Source organism: Phascolarctos cinereus, unplaced genomic scaffold (genome assembly GCF_003287225.1).
Source record: "Phascolarctos cinereus isolate Bilbo 61053 unplaced genomic scaffold, phaCin_HiC Scaffold_4;HRSCAF=312, whole genome shotgun sequence".
Lineage (NCBI taxonomy): Eukaryota > Metazoa > Chordata > Mammalia > Diprotodontia > Phascolarctidae > Phascolarctos > Phascolarctos cinereus.
In genome coordinates, this window is record NW_027555847.1 from 137,849,470 (window position 1) to 137,874,166 (window position 24,697).

Genomic DNA, 24,697 nt, shown 5'->3' on the forward strand with positions numbered 1-24,697 from the left:
TTTCTAGCACTACATTAATCAGAAGTGATAAACAGTATCATTGTTTTACCTCTGATTTTATTGGAAAGAACTTTTTCCCACAACATGTTTGCACTTAGATTTGGATAGTACTTACTACATATAGTTAAGGAAAAGTCTACTTGTTCCTATGATTTCTAGTTTTTAATAGAAATGAGTGTTTTATTTTATCAAAAGTTTTTAGCATCTAATATGATTTATATAATTTCTATTAACAAAGTTTATTATATTTATATTTTCTCTTATGTCAAACCAATCTTGAAACTCAACCTGGTCACAGTGTATAACCTTTCTAATATGTTGTTATAAACCTACTTCCAAATATTTTTATTTTTTACATCAATTTTTGCTTTTTGAATCAATGTTCTTTGAATGCTCATTTATTATTTGTTCAATTTCATTTTCTGATATTGAATTATATAGTCTATTTCTTTTGCTAATGTGGGTATTTTATGTTTTTGTTAGGTTTTCATCTATTTCCTTTAAGTTACCAGTTTTGTTAGCACATAACTAGGCAAAATTGTTTCTAACAATTTCCTTTATTTCCTTTCCATTATTATAAATTCTCTTTTTTCATTTCTGATATAAACAATATGGCTTTCCTTTCTATTTAAAAAAGTCAAACTTGCTGTTTATTTTATTCTCCTCCCCCGCCCCCAATAAAACTTCAGCTCCTATTTTTATTTATCATTCAATGGTCTTTTTATCTTTTATTTTCAGATTTTTTTACTTTGTTAGTTGGAGATTTCTGATCTGTTCAAGTGTTTTCTAATTGCATGCCCAATTGATCAATTTGTTTTCTCTCATTTGTTTATGAAAGTGTTTAACAATATAACATTTCCTCTCTGAATTGCATTAGCTGCATCTCATAAGTTTTGGTATGCCTCATTACTGTCATTTGCTTTGTTTAAATTTTCTACTTTTTCCAAAATTTGTTCTTTGCCTCATCAATTCTTCAGAATTATGTTATTTAGTCTCCAGTTACTTTTTAATTATTTCTTTAAGGATCCTTTATTGAATATAATTTTTATCACACTGTGATAGTAAATGATGTGATAAATATTTCTGTCTTTCGCATTTTTGGTGAGGTCTTTACATTCCAATACATCGTCAATTTTAAAAGAAGTCATGTATAGCTAAAAGGTATGTAAATTCTATTCCCTTTTACTAATCACCAGAGAGCTATCATTTCTAATTTTTCTAAAGCTCTATTCAGGTACTTAATTATCTAGGTCTGAAAGGGATGGCGCATTAAATCTACTGCTATTAGTTTTACTATATTTCTCCTCCTAATTCACTTTCCCTTTTAGATGTTATGCTATTAGTTGCATATATATTAAGTACTGACATTAATTATCTATGGTGCCTTTTAGTATAAGGTAATTTCAATACTAATCTTTTTTACTTTTCTATATTTATTCCAGTTCCATCTGAAATCACATTTGCTACCCCTGCTTTTAGGTGAGCTAAAAGCATTGCAGATTTTGCTCCAACTCATTTTAATTCTATGTAAAATTCTGTTCTGAGCATATTTCTTGCAAAAAACATATTGTTGGATTTTGTTTTCTAAGACATTCTACTATCCTTTTCCATTTTATGGATGAGGTCATCTCTAAATATCTCATTCACATTCATGCTTGATTGTTAATTGTGTATTTCCCTCATCCTTTTCTCTCATACTTTTTCTTCTCTTTGTTCCCATTTTCCACTTTAAAAATAAGACGGTAAAGAACTGTATCTCTTCACAATGCTCCTTCCAACATTCATTTGTTTTGTTTCTATTCTCTTTCCTATCCTTCCCTCCCTCTTAGACCCTTCTCTCCTTCTCTTATCCCTGTCCCCTACTATTTCCCATTTGAGTTTCATGTATTTTTTTTAAGGCAATTGGGGTTAAGTGACTTGCCTAGGGTCACACAGCTAGTAAGTGTCAAGCGTTTAGTCTGAGGTCAGATTTGAACTCAGGTCCTCCTGACTTCAGTGCCAGTGTTCTATCCACTGGGCCACCTAGCTGCCCCTAGTTTCATGTGTTCTTATACCAAAATCTGAGTTTGTATATGTAACTGTATTCAATCTTCCTTTATCTAATTCAGATGAAAGTGAAGTTCATGGATGTTTGTCCCCCCTACCCTTTCCTTCAGGGCAACATACTCTTTATCTTATGAACTTGTATTAAGGCAATAGTGATTTCACTTCCTTTGTTCCTTCTTTTTTCCTCAGTATAGTTCCTTCCTCCTCCCATTTTTGTCTTTTCCTAAAACCATTAAAACAGAACAAAATGACCCTCTTGTCATTTTTACTTTCTCAACGACACTTATAAATATTAGGGTTTTGAGAAGACATTTGTTTCTTATCCCCTTATTAAAATGTAAAAAATTCATTCCTATATAGTTCCTTTTAATTAAACAAATATGTGTACCCGGCTATGTTTCTGTTGGAACCTGTGTTTCCACTTTGAAATGTCTATTCAGTTCTGGCTTTTTTCATAAGGACTGCTTAGAAATCCTCTGTTACGTTAAAGATCCAATTTCCTCCTGTATGATTACATTTAGTTATCCAGGACAGGTTATTCTTGGTTGCAAGCCTATATCCTTTACCTTTTGGAATTATCTTATTACAAGTTCTGCCCTCTCTTTAAGCTGGCAGCAGGTGAGTCTTATGTGATGCTTACTGTATCTCTATGGTACTTGGATTCATTCCTTTTGACTGATTAGAGTATTTTTCTTTGATCTAGAAGCTCTGGATTTTGGTTAAAATATTCCTGGGAGTTTTCCTTGTGGGATTTGTTCCTAGAGACAAACAGTGTATTCCTTCTAGTTTTATTTTGTCTTTAGTTCTAAGAGTTCTGGGCAGTTTTCATGTATAATTTCCTGAAATATAGCATCTAGACTTTACAATATGAAGTTTTTCAAAGAATCTGATCATTCTTAGATTATCTCTCTTTGACCTGTTTTTTAGGTCAGTTGTGTTTTTGAGATATCAATTCTGGAGACTTCTGCTTCCGGGAGCCAAGATGGCAGAGTAAAAAGGTAGTCACTCTCACCCTCCCCTATCAACCTCTGAAAACCCAGAAGGTATCACCCCAGGAAAAAAACCTTGGAACAGCTGAACTAGAAGAAAGACAGGGAGCAGCAGTGCAGCAGCCCAGCAAACGGGTCTCCCAGTGCCTCAGAAAAAATAAGGGAAGCAGCACTACAAAGGCCCCAGGAGATAAGCACCCTGCAGCATTCATCTGAAAGGAGCTGAAGAAACAACCTAAGTCTTCCTAAAGTCCCAGCCTTGCTGATTCCACCCAACACCAGGTAAGCTGTCAGAACCTCCACTGTCACCAGGAAGAGATACTGAAGCCCAGGTGGTAGAGCAGGCAAACACCAACACCTGGACCTCCAAGTGCCTCAGTGAGGGCAGGGGGAACTGGTGGAAACCAGCTCAGAAAACCACCAGGTGCCTCAGCACTCTACTGCAAAGGAATCTCCAGTGCATTAGCAGAAACAAGGGAGACAGCACTGCAAGGGGCCCCAGGCAGATAAACACCCTGCAGCACCATCTAAAAGGAGCTGAAGAAAGCTAAAGGAAAGGAAAAGCAGGCAACCTAGAATTGCCTGAAAGTTCCAGCCTTGCTGATTCCAGCCCAACGAGGTAAGCTGCCAAACCTACAGCCTCCAATTGCCAACATAAGAGGCCCCAGCACACAAAGCCAGTGACCAAGACCTAGGCTCCCAACACAAGAAGCTTGGGTCAGTGCCCTCTGTTCCCCAGCAGGAGAGCTCAATCTCTTTAAAGGCCAGGGAATAAAGAAGAACCATGAGTAAAAAGAAAGTACCATAGATTCATATTATGAGAAGAGTGAAGATCAAGACAGAAATTCTGAAGAGGACAACATTGTCAACAAACCCACATCTGCAACATCAAAAGGGAATATGAACTGGTCTGAAGCCCAAAAAGCCTTCTTAGAAGAGCTCAAGAAGGATTTTAAAAGTCTAATGAGAGAGGTAGAAGAGTCCTTAAAAAATACAATTGGCCAATTGGAAAAAAAGTACACTGAAGAAAACAAGTCCCTAAAAAGCACAATTGGCAAACTGGAAAAAAAGTACACCAAAGAAAACAAATCCCTTAAAAATACAATTGGCCAATTGAAGAAGGAAGTACAAAAACTAACAGAAGAAAACAATCTGTTAAAAACTAGAATTGGACAAATGGAAACTAATGACTCTATGAGAGAGCAAGAATCAGTCAAACAGAAAAAAAAATGAAAAAATGGATGAAAACATAAAATACCTCATGGTAAAACAACCAACCTGGAAAATCAATCCAGGAGAGACAATTTAAAAATCATTGGACTACCTGAAAATCATGATGAAAAAAAGAGCCTGGACAGTATCTTTCAGGAAATCATAAAGGAAAACTGCCCTGAAGTCCTAGAACCAGAAGGAAAATAACCATAGAAAGAATACACCACCACCTGAAAGAGATCCCAAATTGACAATGCCAAGAAATATAATAGCAAAATTCCAAAATTACCAGGTGAAAGAGAAGGTGCTGCAAGCAGCCAGAAAGAAACAATTTAAATATCATGGAACCACAGTCAGGATTACACAGGACCTTGCAGCTTCTACATTAAAAGACCACAGGGTGGAACATGATATTCCATAAGGCAAAGGAGCTTGGATTGCAGCCAAGGATCAACTACCCTGCAAAAATGAGCATGATTTTTCAAGGGAGGAGATGGATATTCAACAAAATAGGGAACTTCCAAACCTTCCTCATAAAAAGACCAGAGCTCAACAAAAAATTTGATCTTCAAGTACAAGATTCAAGAAAGACATAAAAAGGTAAATGGGACAGAAAGATACAAAATGTTGTTAATAAGGGCAGACTGTTTACATCCCTACAAGGGAAGATGACACTTGCAACTCTTGAGAACTGTATTGTTATTACACCATGTTAAAGGAGTATACATAAAGGGGTGGATATTAGTTGACTTTGATGTAATGATAAAAAAAATATATAATCAAGTGGGTTAAATAGATCCAAGTAAGTGGCTTAGTCTGATCTTAGAAAATATACTGAGAAAGGAAGAGGCAGACAAGGGTAAATTACATTATAGGAAAAGACAGAAAATCCTATTACAGCAGAGGGAAAGAAGGGAGGGGGGTGAGCATTGTTTGAACCTTGCTCTCATCAGATTTGGCTCAAGAAGGGAATAACATAATCAGTTAGGTATGGAAATCTAACTTGCCCTATGGGCAGTAGGAGGGAAAAGGGGAAAGAAAAGGGAGGGGGATGGAAGGGAGGGAAGAAGCAGTGGGGCAAGGGAAGAGGGGAGGGGATAATAGAAGGGAAGAGAGACTGAAGGAGGCTGTGGTCAAAAGCAAAGTACTGGGGGGGAAGGGAGAGAGGAGAAAGAAAAGCATAAACAGGGAGGAGAAAAAGACACAGACAGTAATCATAAACTGTGAAAGTTGAATCGCTATCCTTTTTTTTCTCTTCTGTTGAGTTTTGTTTCTTCTTTCTGATGGTTCCTCCTATTGGTTTTAATTTTTACTTACAACTTCACTAATGTGAAAATATGTTTAATAGGAATGTAAATGTATAGCCTATATCAGATTGTGCACCGTCTTGGGGAGGTGGTGGGGAGGAAGGAGGAGAAAAATTTTAAACTCAAAAGCATATGGAAGTGATTGTTGATAAATCAAAATAAATTGATAAATCAAAATATATATAAAAAAAGATATCAATTCTTACATTTTCTTCTTGCCACCCCCCTAATCTTTTGACTTTGTTTCAATATTTCCTATTGCCTCATTGACCTGATGTGTTCTGTATCTCCCGTCCTAATTTTATGACTATTCAGTTCTTGAATGAGATTTTCCACCATCTGTTCTACTGTGTCGGCTTTCCTATTTTTTTCCTCCCTGGCTATACTATTCTGTATCTTATGATTTTATTTCTTCTAGATACTCCTACAGTTTCTTTGGCCAGCATGTTTTTTTTTATTCAAGGCTTTCCCTGGACTTGTTGCAGGATTCTTTCCCAGGTTTACCCCTTCAGTGTCTCTCAAACTAAGGCATTTCCTTACGGCATTCAGCAGTTTTCTTGGTTTGTTCAACTCATCTGTCTTAGTATCTTGGGTGAGGGACCTGCACTTGTGTCAACCTCCTCAAATGAATGGCATGGCAGAGCTTTCCTGGTCCTGATTATGGAAGCCTAGAGGAACCCCATCCTTCAAGGGATTTTGGGGTTCCTTCAGTGCTGGGCTCTGCCTCAGGGCATCCTCTTGTCACCAGACACCAGGACCTCCCCCTGCTTTAGGCTCTGGTTGGCATTTTCCTCTCTGTGCTTATGCTTAGGGACTATTCTTTTACTAAGCTTCTTCTACAAGTGCCTACTTGCGCTGAATATTATCTGTGGTCATTCTCCCAAAGCTAGGCTTGGGTAATCAGTGCCACAATAGATCCTGCCTGGGACTCCCTGGATCTACTTTCTGTTATGGGCTTTAGGAATAGTTCAGGCTGAGCTAGAGTCACTGTCAGGCTCAGCCTGCTAGTGCTAAGTGGCCCTAGGCAGCGTCTCCTGGGGCTCTACTTTCCACCAAGCTCCTGGTTTCCACTGTTTATCCCAGGGTCTCCATAGGACTCCAGGAGTCCCCCTGTGGATTCCTAAGCAGGGTGGGGAAGACTATAGGTGAGTCTTCATATTTCTTTGTGATTTTTAGAGTGATGCACTTCTAATTCTCACTGGAGTGTTTGCAGAGGACCTGGGCTCTTATATGTACTAGCAAGTCCCCGTCTTCCCACAATTCCCTTTCATATTTGTTGATATTTAATAAGTTCATAATAAAAAAGGAAATTTTTTTAAAAGGTCAAAATGTAAAGAACATGAAAGTAAAGAGAAAAAATGTTTGGGATAGAGGTTAAGGATAGTGTGATGGGAAAGGGAGATAAGGGACAAAAGATAGAAAAAAGAGAAAAAAGATGAAGAGTAAGAAGAATATACAATGAAGAGAAAGCAGTTATATTAAAAAAAAAATAGCCTTTAATCTCTTACCATACTTACAATCTGAATGAGACGCGGGCATCGTGCATAAAGCACAAACATGTGAGCATACAGCACATCTCCAGAGTCCATCTGAAACTGCACATCACTCAGGTGGGGGTTGTTGACCATTGCACCAAAATCAGCAGATAGCAAACTAAGTGACAGCTGAAAAAATGAAAGGAAGGAAAACACCTATTTTCTACCATAATTCACTTCTTTAACAAAGTGGCTAATCTATTCCAACCAGTCTCACTACAACATGATAGTAGCATGATATCCATTATGACAAATGGAAGCTTCACATCTAATGAATTTCAAATCTAATTATTTAGGAGAAACACTTCGGAGGATAGATATGCTGGCTATTTCAGTTAAGGAAAACTGGAAGGTATTCACAGATGAATTGGTGGCCCTGCTGACCAAAACGGAAAGAAAATACACACCAATGACAACCATTCCTTGGCTCTTTAAGCCAGCGTCATGAAGTCATTCCCATAAAAATCCACAAAGCAAGTACTTCATGAAGAAGCCAATTATGTGGATTAGTGACATTAGTACATTAGACATTAGTACAAATGGTTTTGGTCATATTTTAGGTGGCAGGACAGAAACAATACTTGTTGGCCTTCTACTGACTTAGGGCAAAAGCTATCATAGTTCTAGCTGTAGATGAAGAGAACTGATCTTCTGCAGCAAAGATTCTTAATCTGAGGTCTGTGAACTTTTAAAAAAAAATTATTTTTTATAACTATATTTCAATATATTTGGTTTCCTCTGTAAAATCTTATATATTCTATTTCATGCATTTAAAAACATTATTCTGAGGTGGCATCCACGATACAAAACAGGTTAAGAATATCTATTCTTTAAGTAGCATCAAGAGAATAGATGTAAACCAACTTAGTAAGCTCATTTTACCATGCACACAAAGCAACTGCAGCTAACAGTAACTGGGATAAACCAAGGAAAACACTAAACTAAAAATAATTATAAATCCAACAATCATACATTGTATTAATACAGCAGCTTAAGATTTGAAAAGCACATGACAAATTCTCTCATTTGATTCTTATAACAACCCTTTGAAGGAAGTGTTATTATTATCCCCATTTTACATAAGGGAGAACTGAGGCTGAGAGTAGGTAAGTCACTTCACCCAGGGTCATACAGGTAATAAGCATTTGAGGCACTTACTAAAAAGGAGCTGTATGGAACAGATTTAGTTTCATATGCAATCCTCTTTTTTTTTTTTAGTCTTCTTTGTATATGAAAGCGTTCATGTTTGATCATTTTCTAGTTCATAATTTTTAAAAATTAAGAATAAGTAAAAAGAATTACAACACTTTGAAAAAAATAAACCCTTACTGCAGAATTGCTGCTTCTCCAATGTTTCTTCTCTTTGGGTGATAAGACAAATCCGGTCAATGGAAGATCACAGGACTCCAGATTTTTCCCTTATGGAAGTGCAGATGAAAAGAAAAATCACATTCTAAGCAAGAAAAAATAGCAAAATCAAATACTAGGACACAGAGAAACTCTCTTAGGCTGAAATAAGGCTGGGAAAGCCTTGGGTACTTGTAATGATCAGACCATTTACTTATAATTTTAAAAATCACAAAAATGAAAAAATTATGTTATATGGGATAGCCTTCTGGTAGAGGGGAGTAGAAGGGATAGCTAGAGTAGGAACTTTAGGTGATACAAAAAAAAATAAAGACATCAATAAAAATTTTTTTAAAAAGCTGCTTTACGTATAGTGTCAATTGATCATTACAACTGCCTTACAGTTGTTAGTGCATACATGATTTCTCCCATTTTACTGAAGAGAAAACTGGGCTCTTAGAGGTTACTTGACTTGCCCAAGACCAGAGGTTAGCAAATGGTAGAGCTGAAATTTGATTCTAAGACCAGGTGCTCTCTTCACTATACCACATTTCCTCATGGATGAGATTTCCTTATCATACAAGTAAAAAAAAAATTAACATCTCACAAAACATTTTTGCCAGCCTGCCCTCACAACAAGCAGGTACACTTTTAGAAAAATAAATAAGACAATTCTAAACTATTACTTGCCCTTGGAAAATGCTTTGTTTTATTTTCCAGGTTGAGAGACATAAGAATAGCCACAATTGCTCATTTCACATTTAACTGTATGGCTAAAATGCAAGCAACTACAGAGATAAAGTTGCTTTCACATGCAAATGTAACAAACCTGAAATTTCAAAGTAGCTCAGAATTTCCTAAACCAAGAAACAATCTCCGTGGACTATCACAGCCAAAGTCAAATGAATAACACATCTCTGGAGGGCTGTGGAAAACGGGACTGACCACAAGTGTCTTACCTGATGGACTTCTGGAATAAGTTTCAGCACTGCTGTTCCACTGGGTGAGAGTCAGCCCTTCTCCTGCCAGATCCATAAGGACCTGCAGAGTCTGATGGTCTTTTTGGCTACTGGAAAGCGACTGCCTCCTGGAATTAAGCTCTTCTGGAGTTTTAAAGTTAAAGCCTTCAGAAGTGGGATCACTGAAGGCAGGCAGGTCTTGCACATCCGGTTTGGACTGGCTAAATGCCATTAATGGCAGCAGAGGCCCCTTTTCTAAATTCTAAAATAAACCGAAACCCAACCCAATTACATTATTACATTCACTGATGTTGGATGAGCAGCTATATAGTACATTGCACAAAACATAGGTACAATAAATATTGTCCCTATTCTACAGATGAGGAAACTGAGGTGCAAGGTGGTAACTTACAGGAGACTTCATAGCTAGTAAGTGTCAGAGGAAGATTTGAACTCAGGTTTCTTCTGACCCTAAGTTCAGTGCCCTTTCCATTGTACTATGCTCCCTCCTCTGATACCAGGAATCTAAACAACAGCTTGCATTTCTATACAGCTTTAAGATTTACCAAATGCTTTGTTTACAACAACCCTGTGAGCTATGAGATGCAAGTATTCTTATTTTATGGATGAGGAAACTGAGACTTGAGAGAGGTTTCCTACAGTTATACAACTAGTAAGCAAAGCCAAGACTAAGGTCTTCAGATTCCAAGTCCAGGGTTCTTCTCACTATACTCTAATTTCTTATAAGAAGCTAATCCATGAGAAAAGAAGCTGACTTCTCTGTGGCTTCTTATGCCTTAATCTCTGCATTCCACTTTTCCTTTTTTGGTTTCTTACCTTCCTTTTCTTCTGTGATTAGATTTTTATCTTCTTCTTTAAAGCTTTAAAGATTTATTTAAAGTTTTTTATTCTTAAAGTAAGTAAGCAACAATATTGGTATGTATGAATGCTGTTAGAGAGGGATTTAGTTATAGGGAAAATACCTGAAAGGTACCTAGTTCCCATGCAAATCTGAATGACCACTGGGTTGGAAGGACCCTCAGGGAACTTCTGTCCATCTTTCTGATTCCACAAAGGGCTATTCCTAAACTCCTCTATTTGATTCTCAAACTTATACCCAAGAAAGTTCCTGAAGGGAAGATACAATAAGCCACATATCTGTAGTGATACTGATTTAGAAAATCAAAGGCATGTCTACTTGGAAGAGATCAAAATTAAGGAACAAAGGAAATGAAATCTCACATATCCCCTTCTCTTGGTACTATAAACTACATCTACTATAGCTTCTTCTGACTACCATTTCAAAATAAAGTCAATAATATATCATAAACCCCACTCACTTCAGAACCCTATTATAATGTTATATTTGTGAAATGAACTGGGTGGTCAGCAACCATCTAAGTAAACCTTTGAGCCTCTTAAGAGTCAGTCTGTTTATAATTTTGTTCCTATGGAAATCTATATGGTTGTTTTACCTGATAACATATATCAATGAATGTTAGGCCAGTGTATCTATATGTTAACCAGACTTACATATATAGTTGTTCTACCTGTAACTGGATAGGAGTAAGACTCAGACTTATCTTATAGGTCCTTACCCTGTAAAATAAGCACTTCATAGACAGAAAGACTGAGTCCTAAAGTACTCCAACTTCCACAATCAATGGCAGAGCCAAGAGAAGTGCCCTAACCCCTAGTAGAACTCTGTACCCATTAGTTCTATCCCAATATCTCCAGAAGGTGTGGTCACAAGAAAAATCTCACCTTCGTAGGTTTCCAGGGTAAAATAGGAGGGTCTAATCCTTTAGCATAAAAAGACTCCAGAGGCCAAGCTCCTGTCAAAGAGCTGCCCTTCCACAGAATGCCTTGTTTTTCTTCAGGCTGCAGCAGACACCAAGGTGCCTTGCCCATCTCTTCTTTCAAAATTTTGCTCAATGGAAGTGGTGGAGTGCTGGATAACTCTAATTCCTCCGTGAGTAGAATAGCAATTCGATCCTGTATCTGTTGAAGGTAAGTCTCTGAATCTTGAACTAACAATTGAGGTGGGGAAACAAGTTTCCTCTTACGACTTTTCTTCTCTAAAGATAAATAGAAAACGATATGGATCAATAATGGAATGAATCCACTGACACTGAAACCTGTACAGCAACATGTTCTGAATGAATAAAATGAAAAAGGACCTAGGATCTCTTATGACCTAATGCAGCATTACTCTCATGTACCTGCTCCTGGCCTTATGTTGTTTGGAAACACATTTCCAGGATTATCATTTGTCACTGTCTTAGATTGCTCCATCAGAGAATGGGACATTGCCATTGCAACAAGGAGGTCCTCTGACACGGCCTCTGTCTTGGATATCTTCCGCCTTTTCTGTGGTTTCTTTTCATTGGTTGACGCTTTCCTCTTCGACTTGCTAGCTGGTTTGCTGAAAACAAAGAGCCACAAAAGAAAAGTTAATAAGGATTAGAGTATGGGGCAGCTAGGTGGTGCAGTGGATAGAATACCAGCCCCGGAGACAGGAGGACCTGAGTTCAAATCTGGCCTCAGACACAACACCCACTAGCTGTGTGACTCTGGGCAAGTCACTTAACCCCACAAAAAAAAAATAAGAAGAATTAGAACAGTGAACTACTTCATAATATTGTACTATTCAATCCAGATTTTAGAAAGCAGAAGTCAAATATCAAAGTAGTAACTAAACAATCAATTCTTCAAACATTGAAACATGTTTCTGCTGTGCTATTAACTTTTTTTGTTCTCCCACTTTGCTCAAGATTCTAAAATCTCAAGGGGAAAAAAAGGATGTTGCTTAATACTGAGCAAATATTCTATGTTAGTATAGAATATTCTATATTTAGGGCTACTTGTCTCAGCCCAGGCTTTCTTTTTTTCAGGAACAAAAACAAATCTTCTGACAAATACACATAATCAAGCAAAACAGATTTCTCACCTGGTCAAGTCCAAAAAATATCTTATTCTGCAACCTGAATCTATTACCTCATCACCAGACCTCTGGAATAATGGTTGGTCATTGCACAGATCAGAGTTAAGTCTTTCAAAGTTGCTGTTATTGTATAAATTGTTTTCCTGGTTTTGCTCACTTCATTCTGTATCAGTTTATCCAAGCATTTCCAGTTTATTGAAATCATCCCTTTCGTCTTTTTTTTTTTAAACAGCATGAGGGTTACCTCCATTACATTCCAACACTACAATTTGTTTTGCCATTTCCTAATTGATGAGCACCCCCTTGATTTCTAGATTTTTGCCACCACAGAAGAGGTGCTATTAATATTTTTATATATTTGGGTCCTTTTACTCTTTCTTTAATATCTTTGAGATTTTATGTCTAGTGGTATCACTGATCAAAGGTGACCCAGTGATCAAATAGATACCAAGCACATTTTAGTACCTTTGAGGGACAGAGTTCCAAATCGCTTTCCAGACAGCTGGACTAATTCACAGCTCTACCACTAGTAAGCTAATTAATTATTAATTAGTAAGTCTGTTTTTTCATAGCCCTTCCAACATTTGTCATTTTCCTTCTTGGTCAACTCTGTTAATCTGAGAGGTGTGAGATGGAACCTCAGGGTTGCTTTAAATATGCATTTTTCTAATTATTAGTGATTTACAGCATTTTTTTCCTGTATAGCTATTGATAGCTTGGATTTTTTTCCTTTGAAAAGTGTCTTTTGTCTTTTATCATTTGTCAATGGGAGAATATCAGCCTAGTTTTTCAGTAAACACGTTTAAAGATAATTTATGATAATTCTGCTCAGATCAGATGTAAAAATATTCTATAATTAAGTTTAGAGTTACAGATACCCATAACAGCCCAATGTCTGCTTTCCCTGTACCCAACCAATCATTATCTACAGAAAATTCTGATGCCTCTTTGGAGAATTCCCTTCGTGGACAGGTAAGAAAGGATCCCCTTCTTCATGCAGATATACTTTCTACCCTCCTAGCCCCAAGGAAAATTACTTCATATAACTGAATTATAGATTTCCTGCCAAAATCCTGAATTTTTCACCAGACCAAATAATCATCAAGAAATATAATATTATTTCTTTTATTCCAGAACTTCACAAAAAAAAAATCAGTCTGTGCTTCCCCCTCCTAGCAAATCAAGCACTAAATCAACCAGACAAGTGTAGCCTGCATGGCTCTGTGTCCAGAAGCAACAAGAGTAGAAGGCTCCCGGGCAAGTCTCAGTGTTTAGGATTGTCAAAAAGTCCTAGGGTAGTGAATTTACCTGCTCTTCTTCTCCTCTCCTCACCATGAAAAACCCTAGACCCAGGGGCTCACAGGGGCTCACTCCGTCCTGAGATGCCCCAGAAGGCAGTGAAAATCCAGTCCTTGGAACCTCAAAGATTTAGGGAGGCTTAATCCAGGGAGGAGCAGGTGGGCACAGGAACCCAGGGGACAAAAGCACAAGACTAAGCAGGGGCAATCAACTCCCCTAGAAGTACAGCAGAGACTGAAGTCTGGCCCTGGCACAAAGCCCCAGTCTGGGAACTAAAGCTGGAGAATTAATTTTTTTAAAAAAACCCACCAAACTGCATAAAACATTATTGAGGCTGTAAATCCATAACTACAAGCATAGATGCCAAAGGAAAAAAATGGATGTCCCAAGAACTGCATGAATACCTAGAAGAAATAAGCAGGAGTTTACAAAATGAAATTGAAGATTTGGAAGAAAGAATTAAAAGGAGAATAAGTAGCTTAGAAGAGAAAGTGAGGGGCAGCTAGGTGGCCAGTGGATAGAGCTTTGGCCCTGAAGTCAGGAGGACCTGAGTTCAAATCCGGCCTCAGACCAAACGCTTGACACATACCAGCTGTATGGCCTTGGGCAAGTCACTTAACCCTGATTGCCTCACCAAAAAAAAAAAGAGAGAGAGAGAAAGTGGGTCTTCCCCAAAGAAAGGTCTCCCTGAAAACCAGAAGAGACCAAACAGAAATCAATTACTCCACACAAAGAAATGTTAGAACAAAATTTAAAAACTGAACAAATAAAATAAAATGTAAGATGTCTGATGTTAAAAATGACTTAGAAAATAGGTCAAATAGAAAATTTAAGAATCATTAGACTTCTTGAAAACCATTATAAAAAAAAAAGCCTCAGTCAGCATATCTCAAGAAAGTATAGATCAAAATTGCCTACATCTATTAGAACCAGAGGGCAAAGTGAAGAAAGAATCCACAGATTACACAGATTACTCCCTGAAGGGGTCATCAAAAGGAAAAGTCCCAAGAATATGGTAGCCAAAATTTAGAGTTCCCACAAAACTTTACACAAAATTCCCACAAAAATAAAATTCAGAGTTCCATTTAGAAAGGAGTTCAAGTACCTAGGACCAAGTCAGCATCACACATGATCTGGTAGTTTCTAAGAGCCAGAGGAGATCATGGAATATACTAATTCCAAAAGACAAAAGATCTGGTCTTACAATCAAGAATAATTTACTTTGCAAAACACAAGTATAATCTAAAGAGGAAAAAATAGATCTTCAATGAAACAGAGGACTTCTAAGCATTTTCTGATGAAAAGAGCAAAGATGAGTAGGAACTTTGAAATACAAACACAAAACTCCAGAGAAACTAAGAAAGGTAAATTTAATTGAGCAATTGGAAGTAATGCTAATATTCTAATAGGGAGATAAGACAAGCATTTCTTCAGACCTTAATATCTTCAAAGGGTATTTGAGGGAGTTAAATAGGAAAAATAAACATGTAGAATGGTTCTGTTTTGAGTATTTGAAGAGAGGGAAAAAAGGGAGGGTAAAGCGGGAATACCCTAGCAAGGGGGTAGAACTTGTTATTTCCATAACTGTAATGTGAGATAAGAAGAATGTACAAACTGGAGGCAGGGCTGCAGGAGCCTTGAGCCTGAGCCTTATTATTATCTGCCTAAAACAGACAAAAGAAGAAAATGCAAAGACATACTTTTTTTTTCTCATTTCTTTCTCTCTACTCTAATAGTGGGGAGGGGCTGCAGGAGGAGGGAGAGTTTTCAATAGTGACATTTACAAAAGAAAAAGGGTCATTGAAACATTTTTTAAATGCACAGTTCAAAAGGAAGTACAGATGATTAGGCCAGATTCAAAAGTCAGCAAGTAGAATTAAATACTTTTTTTTTTAAAGCAAGTGATGTGACATGGAGATTCATACCTAAAAATACAGTCTTCTTTATGTGTTGTGATATATACACAGAAATCCTCTTTTCTGGCATTTAAGTTCAAAATAAAATATGAAATATTTAAAAATAAATGTAAATACTTCGATTTAAAGCTTCCAAGCTAGTACTCCCTATAGCTAAACTTAGCAACATTACCAAATGACACAACTAAGTCAACATATTGGCTTATCTATCAGGTTTTGATAATTTGGGTTGAAGGAGCATAACTGGTGGGATTTTCTGGCTGAAGAGGTTATAATGGGCACCTGAGACTAGGAATAGGCTAGATGCAGGGGTGGGGAACCTGCGGCCTTGAGGCCAAAATATGTCCCTCTAGGTCCTCAAGTGCAGCCCTTTGACTGAATCCAAACTTCACAGAATAAATCCCCTTAATAAAAGGATTTGTTCTATAAAACTTAGACTCAATGAAAAGGCTGCACCTGAGGACCTAGAGGGCCACATGTGACCTCAAGGCCACAGGTTCCCCATCCCTAGCTGGCAAAAGAAATAAATAAATAAAACGGCAACACTTAGAATTATCTTTGGGCTGTCAAACCCAAACACCACTTTCATAACACTGAGTTAGTCACTAGGTATTCTGTGTGGCTGATGTGAATGTTTTTGAGCCCCTCTGGATGGAGTGGATGAGAAAGTCTCTGGTCTATACCTCTGGAGTCTGGGATGGCTTTTAAAATCCCCTGGCCCACCTTAAAAGATCCCAGAGAAGTTCTGTGCATCCTAAATCTAGTGAAAACTCTCTAAGTGAATCAGAAACTTACAAGGTAACCTGGAACCTCCCTGCCTACTTAGGGGTCCTTTATTTTGTGTCTGCTGTCCCAAACTTACCCTGTTGAGATATGTGGAAGGAAGCAATGGGCTCAGAAACTACAACTTACATGCAAAGTGACACCAAATCTACAGCTGTCGAATTCTCCCTCCAAAGTAAAGCTACCAACTAGATGGCACAGAGGATAAGGTGCTGGGCCTGAAGTCAGGACGACTCATTCTCCTGAGTTCAAATCTGACCTCAGATACTGAACTAGCTGTGTGATCCTGGGCAAGTCACTTAACCTTATTCGCCTCAGTTCCTCATCTATTAAAAAAAAGCTGCAGAAGGAAATGGCAAATCACTCTAGTATCTTTTCCAAGAAAACTTCAAAAGAAGACACAAAGAGTCAGATGTGACTAAAATGACTGAATAACAACAACAAATAGCTACTATACCCTTACTGGAATACACAACAATAGGTTCAATGTTCTTTCAAGGACATCAAAATTATTATAGTTCACATACACACATTTGCTTTTTCTTTTCTTCTTGTATTTAAAAAAATACAGGACATTTTTATCTATGTAAGACAGTCTAAGTGTATTCCTACTAGACAAAGGGATGACTTAGATAAAGCCTCAAAATGTCCAATATGGGTAGACCCATTCAATCCTGTTTCTTTCATCCTTCTCTGTTGATGGCCAATGATGGCCAGATGTCACTGTGATCAATACTACTATGTATATTGGTGGACCAGGCAAACAAAAAGACAGCTGCCTTTGGTCCCTTATCCCCTACAACCAATTTCTCCCTAATTTTTGCTTGAGCATTCACAGCAAAGAATTATCAAATAAAAACAAGCCTGGGCAACTTAGCTACATTAAACACTAAGACTTATTGTTGAACAGGGTACAATGAGGAGAAAAGTTTACCCTGTCTTCAGGTTTGGGTGGTCCCCACTCCAAAAAACAGAACTTATTTCCCTAACTGTAACCAAATTACACTACACTAGCATTAGAGCATTTAATTCATGCAAATATTTTTCTAAATGGTTCCAAAATTCTACTTAAAACTTGAGAGCTTCAGAGTTATTGACACGTTGATTGCTCTGCAATTTTGGCAATTTGCCTAGTATTAATAGATATGAAAGATGGGTTGTTTCTGTTGAAAGGAAACTTTATAGTTCAACAGGTTAAACCGCAGAACCACAGGAATAATTTGTTATTTAGAGACAATGAACCATATGATTAGAGAGGTTCTCATGAGAGTGCCTATCATACCTTTAGAAAGGGCTACCACTAAACCAATCTAGATAAATGACTATTCCAATTTCAAAGTCCTTGAGAAGAGGAAAGCCTATAATATACATTTGCTTATTATGAACATGACTTATTCCTTCCTCAAATCATTCACTCTGCAGTAAGAATTATATGTCAACTTAATACTTCAATAAAGGTGGGTGGCCCTGGATGTTTGATTGGTTTCTCAAAGAACATGAAAAGTCTATAAAATAATAAAACAAGCCATACTTCCAGTTTTAAGAAAACAAAGGATAACATCATTGCGCTACTGAACTTCTTCACTCTTCCTGGGACTCACCTCAATGCTGGTGGGAAGCTCTCATTGGGCTGAAATGTCTGCAGCCTGACTGCCTGGACCAGTTGCTGGGGAGAAACATCCATCTTGACCGCACACTGTTTCAAATGACTATTTCTGCTCTTTGAAGTAGTGAATGGCTTGCCACAGATTGGGCATTCTGGGATCTTGGGTGCAATAGAGGCAGGTTCCAGTGACTTCTCTGACTCATCTAAGCATCTACAGAAGAAAACCCAAAATAAAAAATCCTTTATGACAGGTTATATCATGACAAAAATTTAGATATGCTGTGAAAATATGAAAACACTTCACAACAAATAGCATATAAACCATGTGCCCAGTTATAAAGAGTCTCTGTACAAGAACTGGGCAATCCCTTAGACCAGGGCTTCTTAAACTTTTTCTATTCATGACATCTTTGCGCCCAAGAAATTTTTATGTGACCCCGTGTACATAGCTATACAAAACAGGTATACAAATCAAACATTTACTAAGAGTAAATCATAAAGAAATTTATTTTAAAACAATTCATTGATATACATATAATTTTACCATTTATTAAAGACAAAAACATTTACACACTAATGAGACAGATGTGCTTGCTTATTTTTACATAACGAATTAAATGTTGGTGGAATATTTGACACTGCAGGATGTAGAGCATCTTCAACATTTTTCAGAGTTGATTGATATTATGATTTTATAATTGTCAATGCTGTGTTCAGAACCAAGGCTACAGTGAAGTCACACGATGCAACATGGGCTAGTGCTGCCAGAAACACCTCAGATTCATTACACTTTTGATTTTTAACTAATTTTTGGTCATCGCATGTTCAGAAACCTTCTACTATTGCCAAATTTATCACGATCCCACACATTCAGTTACATGACCCCATATGGGGATGTGACCCACAGTTTAAGAAATGCTATGCTTAGACTAAGGAGCATAGACCAAGTATATGAGGATTAAGTTGGGGGAAGGAAAGCAGAGTTTCGGTCAGTGATGTTTCCATTAACAAGTGTTCTTTTCAGCAACAAAGTATAATTAGTATTAATATTGTAAAGCTTCCAAGATTAACATCATGGCAAATACAACACTGATGTGGCCATTAAACTAGATGGTAACCTAGAGATGCAACAATGTAAGCTGGTCTAACCTGTTAACGTGTTGTTCCCTTCGAATAGCATTCATGGCTGAAAGATCCTTTTGACAAATCTGGCAGAAAAACAAACCCTCCTGCTCCAGACTGTCTGAATTCTGGGGGGTCTCCTGACCAAATTCCTGCTGTAAAGCCAAGGCCAGAGCTGCGTCACTCTCTGTCACAGTAAGTCCTGGCATGTTCCCTAAGGGGAAAAAAAATAAATCTTCTTAAAGGGAAAATTTCTCTCTGGAAATTTACATTTTAAAATCATGGCACAATAATGGCAGGAGTGACTTTACAGATAATTTAGTCCAACCTTTTCATTTTTACAGAGTTTTAAAAAAGGTTTTCTTGGCTGGCTAAGACATATAGACCCCAGTCCACCTAGTCAACTGAAGAACATTAGAATCCAACATTAGTTCACTGACTAAATATCTTATGAGCCAGATAACATACTCTGCAAAATGATAAACGGCTTAATCTTTGTCTCAAACAAAAGAGGAGGAAACATATCTCTCTCCTCTCAGAAGAGAAGTATGGCATTAAAGAAGCAAAAATGATGGACAGAATGACACAGATTACTGAGATTTATTAAGGGGAGGGGCATGTGTGCAAGATGAAGATAAATGGTAAAAAAAAAAACAATTAAAGATAAGGAAAAAATGGTAAAGCTCCTTCTCATTTCATGTGTTGTCAAATGACAAGCCAATGAGTAGCACCAAGTGGAAAAGACTCTATATACCAAACCAAGTGACTAGAAAGCTTGGCAATCGAGTACTAAGGCTCCAGTTGTCTAAGGCCTGCCACAGATTTAGTGAAGGCAAAGGGCAGGAATGACAAGTCTAAAGCACTTGCTTTTTATCATCCCTGTATCAGCTGAAGGGTAATCTTTCAGATACCATATATTTACTGGGGTGCTGATTAGATAGTGGGAGCTAACTTTTTTCTAAATCCACATTCTTTCCTTGAATCTCAACCTCTAATATCATGAAGTGTTTACATCTCAATCACAAAGGGCAGAACTTGGACTCCACTTGGCCCAAGGTTGAAATCCTTCCCTTATCTAAAAGACAAAATACATTTAGATTGATATGTAAAGGCCAAGGACATCATCTGCATGATGTGTCTGATGTACATCAATGGAGCCAACAGTTCTAGTCTTAAGATAGATCTCTAATAAACAGACCCATAAATCCATCCCCATAGACAATTTCTTTTTTGGCTTTTAGGCAATTGGGGTTAAGTGACTTGCCCAGGGTCACACAGCTATTAAGCGTCAAGTGTTTGGTTTGAGACTGGATTTGAACTCAGGTCCTCCTGACTTTAGGGCCGGTGCTCTATCCACTGCGCCACCTAGCTGCCCCTGCCCATAGACAATTTTAATGCTGACTATTGCTATAGATCCAACATTAGGCTAATTATCCGATGCCGTTTCCCTAGATTCTGAGAAACAATATTAGGTATCCTACCTTCTATTCCCTGGTTGTAATCTCTTAACTCTGTTCAGAAGATGCCTTACCACTGTTCCGTGTATCCTCCTCCTGACTGGATTTTGGGACGTTTTCTTCAAGTACAGTCTCCACTGAACAATCTTCAGGGGCATGTTTCAACCTTTCTGGATCTCTTCTCTTGAACTGCTGCATTTTTTGCAACACCAGCTCTGCTGCCCGGGGTTTGGAGACACTTGGTAACAAAGCAGTCAAACAGTGTGACGCTGTCTGAGAAGAGTCATCTGGAACACCTACTGACAGGGAAAAAACTATCTAAAACTATTCATTTAATGCAGAGTAATAGTATCCTGTTCTAAATTACAAGGTAAAGCAGTCTGTTTTAAATATAGCCCTCACTGACATATTCTCTGATTCTTAAGTCTGAATAGTATTTTTTATTAACAATGGATTTGGAGCTTTCCTCACAGAGATGGTATTGAGAGAGAAAAAAAAATAAAAAGTTCACAGCAGAGAACAAAAGAAAACTTAGAAGGAAGCATAGAAAAGCAGGGCAGCTTTGAAAATGATATATAATACTTATTACACAGTTTTTTAAAAAAGTAAACAGTGTGAAATGGAAATTCATGGTTTTATACTGAATCCTTTTTATGTTGTGCTGTGCACATGGAAATTTTTTTTATCTTTTTGTATTTAAATTCAAAATGAATAAAAATTTTTTTTAAAAATTTTAAAATGATAAGTGGGCTTTCATAAAAACCTGGAATGACTTACATGAACTGATACAAAGTGAACCAGAGCAGAACCAGAAGAACATTTTCCATAGTAACAGCATTGTTGAGCAACGATCAACTGTGAATAATTTAGCTGTTCTCAGCAATACAAAGATCCAAAAGATAATTCTGAAGGAATTATGATGAAAAATGCTATCCACCTCCAGAGCAGAACCGATAGGAGTTTGAATGCAGATCGAAGCATATTATTTTTTATTGTTTTCTTGGGGGTTTTTTGGTCTGTTTTCTCTTACAATGTAACAAAATATGTTTGCAAGTCTGCAATATATAACCTATACAAAATTGCTTGCCTTCCCGAGGGGGGAGAGGAAGGAAAGAATTTGGAACTCAAAATTTTTAAAAAGCAAATGTTGTTTTGTTTTATGAGTAATCGGAAAAAATTAAATATTGAAATCAGAGAGAAAAAGAAAATAGGCATTTTAATTTGGTTACCTGTCCAGTTTTTGGGCTGACTTGGTTGCGGCACAGGCTCTTTTTGAGGGGCTGCAAGCATGTCTTCCTCTCTTTGTGAAGTGGGGGCCACTCTGCTTTCACGGGAAGTGACTTCACATTTTCCTTCATTCCCCCGTGCTGGACCTCTCTTGCCCAGCTCTGTTTTCTTTTCTGCGGAGTCATGGCTGATTTTGGTTTTAGTAGGAAGTTTGGTCCTTTTCAGTTTGTTTTTTGTTTGAGTGCTACTACCCTCCTTCTGAGTCCTTGTCTCTCCTAAGCCTTCTTTGGCCCCTTTCTTCCTCACCCTTCGCAGAAGTTTGGAGCATAGTTCATTAAAATCATCATCTGACTCATCCATCAACTATTTGTTTGTTTGTTTTTTTAACACATTCAGATTTATATCCAGAGGAGAATCAGTATGTGCATGCATAGATGAGAATATGAGTAAAATTGTAAGTATAAATATATTTATACACAGTATAAATCCAAGACTTATCTTTGCTTTTGTGCCTCTGCTTTTCCCACCAGGACACTTTCACTGTAAGTATGTCTATGTTTTAATGAGAGCAAAATATATTTCTTTGCCCTCTATAGTAGTTTAAAACATTTCTCTTCAGTCTTTTAGGTTCCCCTCTGGAAGAATTTCTTGTTTTCCAACACAAATTTCTAAAGCAGAGTATGGACCCACTTGGAACTCAGGTGATTATCTCAGATCTCCATGGCAGTGAAATAAGCTTGGTTAATTATGTAGATTCTACTTCTGTATCTGTATGAAACAAAAAAAAATATTTAAATGAAATTTAAGTTTTCTCATCTTATGCCATTCCTTTCAAACAAGGACTGGAGCTTGAGGGGGAGGCTGAGTTTTCAAAGCAGCAATATCCCTTTCAAAACACTGAGGTACTGCCAAGGGAGTGTTACAATTAGTACCAACAACAAAACTATAACTGGAAAACAGGCTGGCAAAAATCTGGTGTGGACCAACATTTCATACCATATACCACAGTAAGCTCCAAATGGATTGTAAGACTTAGACAGAAAATAAAGTAGAAGAGGGCAGCTAGGTGGCACCGGCTCTGGAGTCAGGAGGACCTGAGTTCAAATCCTGCCTTGGACATTTGACGCTTATTAGCTGTGTGACCCTAGGCAAGTCACATAATCCCAATTGCCTCACCCCGCCCCCAAAAAAATAAAGTAGAAGGGCAGAGAAGAAGATATCTTTCACAACTATGGATAGGGGAAGAGTTCTTGACCAAATAAAGGATACTGAGGATCACAGCAGACAAAACAATTATGAGCATACAAAACTGAAAAACTTTTGTACAAAGAAAATCAATGCAGTTAAATTCATAAGGAAAAAAGCTGGAGGAAAATATTTGCTGATAAAGATCTGATATATAATATACAAGGAAACAAATATGAATATACATAAACAAGAGCCATTCCTGATAGTCAAAGGATGTGAAGAGGCATTTGTCAAAAGCAAATTATCAACAACCGCACAAAAAAAGTGCTACAAATCACTAATTATTAGAAAGATATAAATTAAAACAACTTGAAAGTTCCACTTCACACTCATCAGATTGGCAAAGATGACAAAAATGGAAAATGTTGGAGGGGATATGAGAGGACAGGCACATTAGTAGAGCTGTGAACTGTCCAGTCATTCTGGAAATATACACCTAAAGTCACTGAACTGCCCCAGTTGTCTAAAGGTAAAACAAACTGATCTTAGTAAGTAAATATTAAAACAAAACTCAAAGGAAAACTGGGATATTTTATCTTTGTATCTCCAGCAACCAAAATAGTATAAGGACACATATTAAGTTCTTAATGTTTGTGGAACTGAATCAAGTTAGCAAGTTTCTTCAGCATCAATCATGTATATAGAAACAATATATATTGTAACATAACATAGCAACAAAACTTGGTTCAAAAACATCCAATGGCCTTTTCTCGATCCTCATTCTCCTTGACTTCTCTGCTGCCTTTACCACAGCTGATCACCCTCTCCTCCCTGACATTCTCTTCTCTCTGGGTTTTCAGGATGCTACTCTCTCCTGGTTCTTCTCCTACCACTCCCCAGCTTCTTTGGCTGGATTGTCATCCAGGTTATGCCATTAACCATGGGTGTCTCACAGATTTCTGTCCTGGGCCATCTTCTCTTCTCCCTATACACTACTTCACTTGATCTCATCAGCTCCCATGGATTTAATTATCATCTGTATGCTGATGAGTCTCAAATCTATCTATCCTGCCCTAACTTCTCCCTTGACCTCCAGGCTCACATCTCCAAGTGCCTATTAGACATCTTTAACTGGATGTCCTGTAGACATCTTAAACTCAACAGATCCAAAACTGAATTCATCTAAACCCTTCTCCTTTCCAAATGTTCCTGTTATTATGAGGGCACCACCATCCTCTCAGTCCCTCAGGCTCTCAACCTAGGTGTCATCTCCATTCTTACTATCTCTCACCTCTCCCCATATTAAATGCATTACTAAAACCTGTCAATTTCATTTTTGCAACATCTCTAGATATAACCCCTTCTCTCTGATACTGCCACCACCTGATGTAGGCCCTCATCATATTATGCCTGGACTACTGCAACAGCCTGCTAGTTCGCTGGCCTGCCACAAGTCTCTCCCTTTCACAATCCATGCTCTATTTAGGGGCCAAAGCGATTTTCCTAGAGAGTAAGTCCAACTATGTCACTCCCTTATTCAATTAACAGTAGTGGCTCTCTCTCATCTCCAGGATTAAATATAAAATTCCCTGTTGATGTTCAAAGCCCTTCATAACCTAATGCCCCTAACCATCCCAAATACATACCTTTCCTGTTTCCTTACACCTTACAATCCACTGCTCTTCTCCATATACACACCCTCCTCCAAAGACAGACAGTCACCCAGACACAGACAGACAGACAGACACACACACACCCCC

At 37.6% G+C, this 24,697-nt stretch overlaps 1 protein-coding gene across 4 annotated transcripts in view; it reads right to left on the bottom strand.

Annotated features, from left to right (window-relative positions):
• The window catches only part of SLX4 (SLX4 structure-specific endonuclease subunit), a 45,815-nt gene that overhangs the window by 18,650 nt on the left and 2,468 nt on the right, over positions 1 to 24,697 (bottom strand). For 2 of the 4 annotated variants that reach the window (XM_020995454.2, XM_020995451.2), the window contains exons 2-10: positions 21,752 to 22,517; positions 20,597 to 20,821; positions 19,093 to 19,279; positions 17,939 to 18,154; positions 11,618 to 11,820; positions 11,160 to 11,473; positions 9,396 to 9,657; positions 8,419 to 8,507; positions 7,063 to 7,218 (exon numbers count right to left, since the gene is read on the bottom strand). In XM_020995454.2, the coding sequence (XP_020851113.1) occupies positions 7,063 to 7,218; positions 8,419 to 8,507; positions 9,396 to 9,657; positions 11,160 to 11,473; positions 11,618 to 11,820; positions 17,939 to 18,154; positions 19,093 to 19,279; positions 20,597 to 20,821; positions 21,752 to 22,109 (2,010 nt within the window). In that variant the 5' untranslated portion in view covers positions 22,110 to 22,517. The remainder of the gene's footprint in view (positions 1 to 7,062; positions 7,219 to 8,418; positions 8,508 to 9,395; positions 9,658 to 11,159; positions 11,474 to 11,617; positions 11,821 to 17,938; positions 18,155 to 19,092; positions 19,280 to 20,596; positions 20,822 to 21,751; positions 22,518 to 24,697) is intronic. The other 2 variants (XM_020995456.2, XM_020995457.2) reach the window with 2 other exon arrangements.